This window comes from Eubalaena glacialis, chromosome 4, assembly GCF_028564815.1.
Source record: "Eubalaena glacialis isolate mEubGla1 chromosome 4, mEubGla1.1.hap2.+ XY, whole genome shotgun sequence".
Classification (NCBI taxonomy): Eukaryota; Metazoa; Chordata; class Mammalia; order Artiodactyla; family Balaenidae; genus Eubalaena; species Eubalaena glacialis.
Genome location: NC_083719.1, coordinates 183,817,929 through 183,827,959, shown reverse-complemented (window position 1 = coordinate 183,827,959; position 10,031 = coordinate 183,817,929). Strand labels below are relative to the sequence as shown.

Here is a 10,031-nt window from a genome sequence, read left to right as displayed (position 1 = left end):
CCCACCTCACCTCCTAATAAAGGTCAAACACTGGCCAGGCGGTGCTGCTGCTTTAATTTTCGGGGCTGGGTGGCACTGGGTGTGTCTGGCCCTCTCTGGACCTCAGCTTTCTTGGCTGTAAAGTGGGCTTTTCTTGGGAATTCTCTGGCAGTCCAGTGGTCAGGACTCGGAGCTGTCACTGCTGAGGCCCGGGTTCGATCCCTGGTCGGGGAACTCAGATCCCATGAGCTGTGAGGCACAGCCCCCAAAAAAGGCTCTTCTTGAGGGTCAGGAGGCAGGTTTTGCTGAGCTGAGGACCACTGTGGGCAGTCATCTGAGGGACCCCACGCTGCCCCACCCAGCCAAGCCAAACACGCAGGTCCTGGGGTCACTTGAGCTTTAATTCTGGGAGGAGGGATCTGCCTGACTGATGCGCCACACTTGGAGATTGGCCCGCTGGTCCCCTGTGCACTCGGCTGCGTGCTCCAGCGCCAGTCTCCTCTGCAGTTTCCCTTTCAGCTCTGCTGTCACATCTGCCAACCCTGGGAGTGGGGAGGGGGGTGGTCCCTGAGGCTTCAGCGGCACCAGGGATTCCCCAGTCCAGGCTGTTCTCTCTTATACCCACCCAGGACTGCTGCAGAATTTTCGGGGCCCAGCATAAAATGAAAAATGTGTTCAGTGGACATGAGGAATTTCAAGATGGACACAGCAGAGCATTAAACCAAGCGTGGAGGTCGCCCACGTGTGACTACACGGGTCCCCCGCTTGTGAAGCCCACCCTGCATTGACCCCTTACCTGTGGTCGGGGAGGAGAAAGCCTGCGCTGAGCTGACTGCCAGCTTCCTGGCCAGGCCACTGTTGAGGCCTTTTTTGGGCTCTGGTGGAGAAGGCAGATGAAGGCTGAGGCTGGCTCTTGGCTGGATGGGGAAGGGGCTGGGAAGAGGGACCCCTACCTGACTTGGGCACAATGGGTGGCTTTGGAGGCTCTGCCTGAAACATGGCCAACTTCCTGGGCTTCGGGACAACTGGTCGACTAGGGGAAGGCACTGCGTGGACAGAGATGTGGCATGTCACATCCAGTCGTTAGCCTGCTTCTCATCCCCAACTCTCACCCACCCCGGCCGCCACCCACCGTCCTCGTTCACGTAGTTGGCAGCTGGGGCATCTCCATTGGGGATCACATAGTTCTCATCCTGGTTCAGTAGTGGGGGCAGCTTGTCCTGGCTGGACACGGGCGCGATGGACGAGGGAGGCAGCTGCTTAGGGCCACCCCTAGGGGGTTCAGGACCTGGTGGGAAACTGTGGTCACTGTCAGGGCCCACGTGGTGCAGAGACGCCTCAGGGTGAGGATGTATGTGCACACCTGGTTGCATGCATGTGTCCCTGTGCATGTGTGTCTGTGCACGTGCCCGTTTATGAGTCTGTGTGTGTGTCCCTGTGTAGCATATACATGGACACTGGGTGAATTTGCGGAAGTTGAATATATGCAAAGGGTTTATACACATGTGTGTGCATGACATCACATGGATGCTAAGGTATGTGCTTGGGCGCTTGTCTCTATTAGTGTGTGCACGCATATATGTGTGAAAGTCTGAATTTGTGCTCTCGAGTGGGTATGTCTGCATTTGTGTGTACGTGCGTGATTGTGACGTGAGGTATGTATATGCATGCTACATGGGACTGGAACTGTGTGACACCCGTATTCGTGCATATGTGGAGCCACTATCTACATAGGAGCTTCTGATTATGCAGGTGGACACATACAGGTTTGTGTTCATGAGTGTGGCATGTATGTATGTGTGTATACTTGGGCCCATCATGCACGTGGGGTCCGAAGCATCTGCCCAGCCCAGGGAGAACTATACTGCTCACTCCACAGACCTTTCCAGTCTCTTCTTGCTTCGTAATCGGGACTACCTCCCACCCTGATTTCCCATCTCTACCTACTGAAATCCTTTGAGACCTTCAGCAAACACCCCCTCCTCCAGGAAGACTCCCCTCTACTCTGCCCTGCCTCCTCTTCTCCCAGCTCTAGGTGCCGCGCCTTCCCCACCACCCCCCGCCCCCAGCCCCAGGTTCGACTCCTCAGGGCTGGGAGTGTCTGTGCCCAGCCATGTCCGCCCCCTCCATAACCTGGAAGCCCCTAGAGAGCAAGGTCTGGGTAATTTCTCGGTCCCTGCAACTCTGGGTAGAAGATTGGGCACAGGTGACGCCATGAGGTTCCTAGGTCTTTCCCCACTCTGCCCCAGTGGCGACCGCGGGGACAGGGCATCACCTGGGCCGGGGGCCGAGGGGGCCGAGCGGGCCGAGGGCGCCACCCACACACACTCGCCATTCTCTTTATCCGCCTCCACGTAGCCTGGAACAGAGAGGGCGGCCTGGAGGAGGCACGGCGGCTGGGGGCTGACCCAAGGGTGTCCGGGTCAGGGAGGGGGCGGGAGAGGCGTGGACTGGGCCCCCGGAGTTTTCTGAGGCTGTACCAACCTATCACTTTCTCGTAGTCATCGTCCAGCAGGAAGGGCATCAGCTTCTTATTGGAGTGCGACACGAAATAGTTGACCACTTCGTCGAGCGAGGTGCAGGAGAACTGGGGTCAGATAGGGGATGTTATCAGGGCTGGCGGGGAAGGGGAGCAGACCCCAGCCATTGCAATTCCCGGGACCCGGGCCCAGCGCTCACCGGCTCCTCCACGTCGATCACGTACTTGGGGCCCTCGCGCTTCACTTTGTAGTGCCGGACCACCTGCGTCCTGCAAGGGCAGGGGCGAGTGAGTGGCCTGGGTGAGGACAAAAAATGGCCTGCCCCTCGTCCGGGCCCCGCCACCATGGAGGGCCTAACCCCGACTTGCTCCCCTGCACACTGACCACGCCACATCCTGGCGTGGGTCTCTGCAGGGGACCAGGCCCTCGAAAGACTCCACCTCCTAGAAAAACCCTGAGCCTGGTCCTGGCACTGCCCCCCAGGAGGACCGTCCTGTATGGATTCCATCCCGGGAGGCCCCGCCCCCGGCTCCACATTCTGCCTGGGCCCGCCCCTATATCTGACCACACCCCCGCACCCGACGCCCCTCCCACCCCGGTGCCGGGGCCACGCATGCGCACCCGTTGAGCGTCTGGAGCGTGCTGACCGACACTCCGCCCGCGCCGTCCCCGCTGGGCCGGAGCAGCAGGTTCCCGCACTCGGGGTGGCGCTCCAGGAGCAGCTGAGCCTCCAGCCGGCTCACTTTCAGAAAGCACCTAGGGCGGGCCGCGTCACTCAGCAGGACAGGCCCCGCCCCCAGAGACAGCCACGCCCTCCCCCACGTAACCCCGCCCCTGGGCACCCAGCCGTGCCCTCCCGTCCATGACCTGGTTCCTGGAGACCCTGCCTTGCCCGACCCCACGCCCAGGCTCTGCCTCCGGAGGCTCAGGCTATCCTGCGCGCACACAGGCCAACACTCAGAGACCCATACCCGCCTCCCAGGCACCTATACCCTCTCCTGGAAAACTTGTCCCGCCCCCAGGCACCTAGGCCCGCCCCCAGGCAGCTAGAGCCGCGCCAAACACCCAGTAGGGCTCCCAGCTGTGAGACCTAATCCCCGCCCCTGCCCGGATGCAGTCTTATGCTCAAGACCCAACGCCTGGAGACCCCACTCACTGCCCTCTCCGGCTCCATGCTGTCCAGCCCGCCACCATCCTGGAGACCTTCGGGCACTTACGAGGGCATCTCGAGCGCACGTCGTGCCTCTTCTTTGGCCAGGGCCTCGGCCATCATGTACAGGTGTCCGGGCAGCAGGGTCAGGTTGGACGGGACACGGAGCTGAGGGGGGCATTGGGGCGTCAGGGAATGGGAGGCTGTGACTATGTCACAGAGGGGCAAACTGAGGCCAGAGTGCGGATACAGCCAGGATGGGAACCCAGGTCTGGGGGCTCCAGAGCCACCTGACACCTCAGGGGCAAAGAGGGCATAGAGAGGACTTCGGTGATGAGGAGGACAGAGCAAATGCTAGCATGTAGGCTCTCAAACTCAACGGCCTGCAGGGGGCAGACTGGGAACAAATGAGTAACCTAGAAATCAGGAATGTTTACTAACACTCCTGGTTTTTAAGTGATAGCAGCTGACTTTTAAATTTATAGCACTTTGTTGGCAAAACAAAAGACGTTTATGGGCTACATGTGGCTCATAGACTGCCAGTTTGTGACCAGTTTGCTATGCTCGAGAGGTTTGTTTGGGGAATGAAGGTTGGAAATTAAAAAGAGGATTTCTGAGCAGGCCTAGTGGGGAATGGGGGAGAGAGGGGCCGAGGACGACCGCTCTTACCTCCACCACCGTCAGGATGAAGCCTTTCCACATCTCCCGAGACTCCAGGCTCTCTACCTAGGGAGGGAAAGAAAAAGATTTTGTGTCGATGAGCCTCGGTCTAGTCATCTGTGAAATGGGAGTGAGTAATAAGAGTCCCTGTGTCCAAGGGCTGTTTTGAAGATTAAATGAACTTGAACAGGTTAATTTAGAATGATGTCTGAATATAAGTTGTTAGTAATGTGGGGTACTGTTATTCTTTAATGTTATTACATCAACATTTAAAAAAAACATAAGTCAGATCATGTATCTCCTATGCTTGAAACCCTCCCTTGACTCCTACCTCCCTCAGGGTAGAAGCCCAGGTCCTCCTTGTCACCCACAGGCCCTGTACAACCTGCCCCTGTCCCCCCCACAACCCTCATTCCCTCCCTCTCTCCCCCTCTTTCACTCTGCTCCAGTCACAGGGGCTTTATATATATATATATCACGTCTTCTTTATACATTAATCTGTCGATGGACATTTATGCTGCTTCCATGTCTTGGCTATTGTAAATAGTGCTGCAGTAAACATTGGGGTACATATATCTTTTCAGATTATTGTTTTCTCCCGATATATGCCCAGGAGTGGGATTGCAGGATCATATGGTAGCTCTATTTTTAGTTGTTTAAGGAACCTCCGTACTGTTCTCCATAGTGACTGCACCAATTTACATTCCCACCAACAGTGTAGGAGGGTTCCCTTTTCGCCACACCCTCTCCAGCATTTATTATTTGTAGACTTTTTGTTGATGGCCATTCTTTCTGGTGTGAGGTGGTAACTCACTGTAGTTTTGATTTCCTTTTCTCTAATAATTAGCGATGTTGAGCATCTTATCATGTGCCTCTTGGCCATCTGTATGTCTTCTTTGGAGGAATGTCTGTTTAGATCTTCTGCCATTTTTTGATTGGGTTTTTTGGGTTTTTTTTTGATATTGAGCTGTATGAGCTGTTTGTATATTTTGGAGATTAATCCCTTGTCAGCCACATCATTTGCAAATATTTTCTCTTATTCTGTAGGTTGTCTTTTCATTTTGTTTATGGTTTCCTTTGCTGTGCAAAATCTTTTAAGTTTAATTAGGTCCCATTTGTTTATTTTTGTTTTTATTTCCATTACTCTAGGAGGTGGATCCAAAAAGATATTGCTGCGATTTATGTCAAAGAGTGTTCTGCCTATGTTTTCCTCTAGGAGTTTTACAGTATCCGGTCTTAAATTTAGGTCTTTAATCTATTTTGAGTTTATTTTTGGGTATGGTGTTAGAGAATGTTCTAAGCGCAGGGATTTTTAATTGTCTTAGTCACTGCCGTGACACTAGAAGAGTGTCTGGTACACAGTAGGTGCTCAATAATGTTAGCTGAAAGATTGGATGATGGCAGTGATGGTCCTTGTGGATCAGATCTTGTTCTGGGCACTTTACGTATATTATCCCACTTTTCAGTTGAGGAAACTGAGGCCCAGAGAGGTTAAGTGGCTTGCCCAGTGTCACCAACCCAGTGGTAAACTTTGTGTGACTCCATGCTAGTATGTGTTAATGGTGGGTGCGACAAGAAAAAAGGGTCTCCTACCAGCCCCACCTTAAGAGACCTACCTTGAACTTGATCTCCTGGTTCCGCAGGACCAAGCAAAAGTGGGTGCCAGGGTCATGGGAGCTCCCCCAGGGAGCTTCATCTGTGAGCTTCACAAACACTCCTAGGTCTAGCTTCTCCATATACTGGGGGCACAGTAGACAGGGTCTGAGCACCAGGCCTGTGGCCCCTCAGGCCCCCTGTCTTAGACATACCATCCACATCCTCTGCTTGGTCCCTGGGGTCAAGGTGGGCCAATTCTTGAGCTTTCATTTCCATCCTTACCTGGGAGTCCCGATTGCTATTGTAGAAATAGAGAGTCAGGCCCTGGAGGCCTGCCCAGAACTTCTTGTAATCCTGTGGACCAGAGTTGGAGAAAGAGAAGGAGGTGAGGTGGCGAGGCTGGGTACCTCCATCATAGTCTACCTCAGGACGTTTGCACTGGCTGTTCTCTCTGCCTGAACACTCTTCTCCCAGATCTTTATATAGTTTCCTTCATCACCTGCTTTGGGTCTTTGAACAAGTGTTGCCTTCTGGGGGAGGCCCTCCTCATCCATGGCCCGGCTTCTGGGGATCTGTTACTCTCTGAGAAAGGACCAAAGGGAACCTACAGGGGTGGGAGCTTTAGGAGTAATTTGTGCTAACTCACTTTATGGTTTTCCATCCATCCACCCTCCCATCTTTCCACCCTCCCATCCACCCGTACATACATATAACCCCCTGTCCCCTTATCCACCCTGTAAATATTAACATCTCCTAGGTGCCAGGCACTGGGCTAGGTGCTCAGTCTACAGTCAGAATTTCACAAGGCTCTGGACACTAGAAGGTCTGCAGACTCAGGATTTCCCCCTCAGGATTCTGAATTCCAAATGTCCTAGCTCTCTGGAGGCCGAAGGGGCTGATACAGATCAGATTATAAGATTCTAGAATTTTTTTTCACCAAATATTCCCTGAGCACCTACTCTGCGCTCAGGTCTGTTGCAGGCAAAATAATAAATGGGGCATGGCTTCTTTTTCTAAACAGATGATGTTCCGGGAATTCCCTGGCGGTCCAGTGGTTAGGACTCTGTGCTTTCACTGCAGGGGGCACAGGTTCCATCCCTGGGGGTGAGGGGTGGGGGTGGGGACTAAGATCCCGCAAGCTGCATGGTGCGGCCAAATAAAATAAAATACTGATGTTTTAGAAAGATAGAGAAAGCATAGATACTTAAATCCTCCAAAGAAGAGAAATTAGCACCCTCAGGGAGGGATAGATCCTGGACCAAGAGATCACAGAGGAGGAGAGAAGCCCTCCAACTGGGAAATCTGGGAAGACTTCCTGAAAGAGGAGGTACTTTAATTAGTCCATAATGATAACGAGGATAGCTCTTATATTGACAGTGATCATCCATTCATCAATCCACCTATCAATTCATCCATCTGCCTACCCATCCATTCATCCAGCCACACATCCATCCATTCATCCTTTTTATCCACTTATGTACTCACCCACCCATCCATCCACCTGTCTACAAGCATGCCTCATTTTATTGCACTTCACAGATATTCTGGTTTTTTTTTTTTTTTTTTTTTTACAAATTGAAGATTTGTGGCTACCCTGCTTTGAAGAAGTCTTTCGGCGCCATTTTTCCAACAGCGTTATTTTAAAATTAAGGTACGTACATTGTTTTTTTAAGATAGAATGCTATTTCACACTTAATAGAGTACAGTCTAGTGTAAACATAAATTTTATAGGCACTGGGAAGCCAAAAAATTCATATGACTCACTTGATTGCAATATTCGCTTTATTGTGGGACTTCCCTGGTGGTCTAGTGGTGGGACTTGGTGCTCCCATTGCAGGGGGCCTGGGTTCAATCCCTGGTTGGGGAACTAGATCCTGCATGCCACAACTAAGAGTTTGCATGCTGCAACTGAGAAGCCCACCTGCCACAGCTGAGGATCCTGCATGCTGCAACTAAGACCTGGCAGCAGCCAAAATAAATAAATACATACATACATAAATATGTAAATACATACATAAATAAATAATATATATTCGCTTTATTGTGGTGGTCTGGAACCAAACCTGCAATGTCTCCGAAGTATAGCTCTATGTATCCATCCATTCGCCTATCTGTCCCTCCACCCACTCACCCATCTGTCCGTCCATAGGTACATACTACATACATACATTTAACATTTACTGAAGACCTACTATGTGCCAGGCACTGGGAATACAGCAGTAAGTGATTAAACTCACATGGTCAGACCTACTTTGTCATGCACCAGCTATGTGCCATCCATTGCACATTGTTTAAGCTATCTGTGCCTCAGTTTCCCCACCTATAAAATGGCAATAATAATGGTGCCTGCCTGGGACTTCCCTGGCAGTCTAGTGGTTAAGACTCCGGGCTTCCACTGCAGTGGGCACAGATTCAATCCCTGGTCCAGGAACTAAGATCCCACATGCCTCTTGGCATGGCCTAAAAAAAAAAAAAAAAAAAAAAAAAAAAGGTACCTGCCTCGGAGACTTGTGAGAATTGGGTGAATTAATACATGCAAAGCGCTGAGTCAGATCCTTGGCATGTTAAGAGTTATCCCTTGGGACTTCCCTGGTGGTGCAGTGGTTAAGACTCTGCCTGCCAATGCAGGGGACACGGGTTCGAGCCCTGGTCCGGGAAGATCCCGCATGCCATGGAGCAACTAAGCGCGTGTGCCACAACTACTGAGCCTGCACTCTTAGCCCACAAGCCACAACTACTGAAGCCCGCTGCGCATAGAGCCCCTGCTCCGCAACAAGAGAAGCCACCACAATGAGAAGCCCTAGCACCACAAGGAAGAGTAGCCCTGCTCGCTGCAACTAGAGAAAGCCCGCGAGCAGCAGTGAAGACCCAACGCAGACAAAAAAAAAAAAAAAAAAAAAAGAGATATCCCTCTTCTGTAACCATGCCTATGGCCTTTTCAACCCATTTTATTTTTTTAGTTTTAATTTTAATTTTATGTTTTTGGCCTCATGGTGTGTGGCCTGTGGGATCTTATTTCCCCTACCAGGGATAGAACCTGCGCCCCCTACAGCGGAAGTGTGGGGTCTTGACCATTGGACGACCAAGGGAGTCCTTTTTTTTTTCCTCTCCATTTTATAATAGAGAAAACCGAGGCACAAAGATGCAGAGTCACTTGTACACGGCTTGGGAGTCAGGACCGCGCGGAGCAGGGATGTGAACTTGGGTCTCATCCTCTGGGGCCCTTGCGCTCTTTCTTAACCCCTGAGATCTCCTGCCTCTGGATGCTTTCTAGGCTGGGGAGGATTTGGATGCATGGAGGCGGAAGGAGAGGAGGAGGAAACTGCCAGGGCAAAGGCAGAGAAAAGCCTGGTTGGTTTGCGTCCTGGTAGGAGATGAGTATGCAGGATGGGGAGGAGGATGGGCCTTAGTGGGAACCAGGCTGGGCTTTATTCTGAGAAGGACACACAAACACACACACACACACACACACATTGGGCCCCTGGCCAGTATCTGGTCCTGTGGGACGTAGCCCCCATTAATTCTCACTGCCCCTCCTCGCAATCTGTACTGACTTTGACCCCTGGGTCTGAAGTTCACAGAGTTAGCTCAGGGCGGCGAGGGGGCGGGGTGAGGTGTGGGAATCAGAAGGCTCCCCATTTCCTGGAGTAAATTCGCTGATCCTGTTTGTATCCGAGAGAGACATAAAGAGACCAAGACAGAAAGAGATGGAGCCAGGCAGGGAGAGACACAGAGAAAGAGAAAGAGCTCAGGTCAGAATCAGAGACACAGAGAGAGACAGAGACAGACAGACAGAGGGACGTAAGCTTTCCCAGCCCCCAGTCCATGCCCTGCCCCACCCAGCACCCACCGCATTCTCCTTGGCCGGCTGCGGAGGTCTACGCTCAGAGAGGTGCTGCACCTGCCTAGGCTGCCCAGCAGCGCCAGCTGGGAGCGTCTTACCCGGTCTCGGGGTCCCTTCTTCTCCAGGAAGCTCTCGTGGTAGTGTGAGGGCAGGCTGCTCTTGGGCTTGGGAACCCGGCGTGGCCTCAGGGCCAAGGCCATGGCGGGCCCAGGTCTTTGGCCTGGCCTCTCCCTCCAGTGGGTGCCCCAGCTGAGCCAGGAAGCAGAGAAACAGGTTCCAGGGGAATTTCCTCTCTTCTGTCAGCTCCCGAGCTCCCTCCCCT

The 10,031-nt window shown here is 52.6% G+C and overlaps 1 protein-coding gene across 4 annotated transcripts; it reads right to left on the bottom strand.

Annotated features, from left to right (window-relative positions):
* Positions 1–37: 37 nt before the first annotated feature.
* STAP2 (signal transducing adaptor family member 2) lies at positions 38–10,031 on the bottom strand. Of its 4 annotated transcripts, XM_061188879.1 has the most exons (13): positions 9,808–10,029; positions 6,148–6,219; positions 5,886–6,008; positions 4,279–4,335; positions 3,677–3,777; positions 3,081–3,215; positions 2,659–2,728; positions 2,464–2,566; positions 2,255–2,338; positions 1,112–1,267; positions 933–1,025; positions 776–856; positions 38–521 (listed from the first exon to the last, which is right to left on the bottom strand). In XM_061188879.1, the coding sequence occupies exons 1-13, from the start codon at positions 9,907–9,909 to the stop codon at positions 379–381; spliced, it is 1,320 nt and encodes a 439-aa protein (XP_061044862.1). In that variant the 5' UTR covers positions 9,910–10,029; the 3' UTR covers positions 38–378. The 4 variants fall into 4 exon arrangements, with proteins under 4 accessions (XP_061044862.1, XP_061044861.1, XP_061044863.1 ...); XM_061188878.1 differs by having other exon boundaries at positions 776–1,025; positions 9,808–10,031; XM_061188880.1 differs by lacking the exon at positions 2,255–2,338.

Bases quoted from the DNA above. Each gene is read 5' to 3' on its own strand.
- STAP2 (XM_061188878.1), bottom strand. From the start codon at position 9,909: ATGGCCTTGGCCCTGAGGCCACGCCGGGTTCCCAAGCCCAAGAGCAGC. The intron at 6,009-6,147 runs GTAAGGATGGAA...CTGTGCCCCCAG, and splicing joins ATAGCAATCGGGACTCCCAG to TATATGGAGAAGCTAGACCT. The intron at 3,778-4,278 runs GTAAGAGCGGTC...TGCCCCCCTCAG, and splicing joins TCATCCTGACGGTGGTGGAG to CTCCGTGTCCCGTCCAACCT.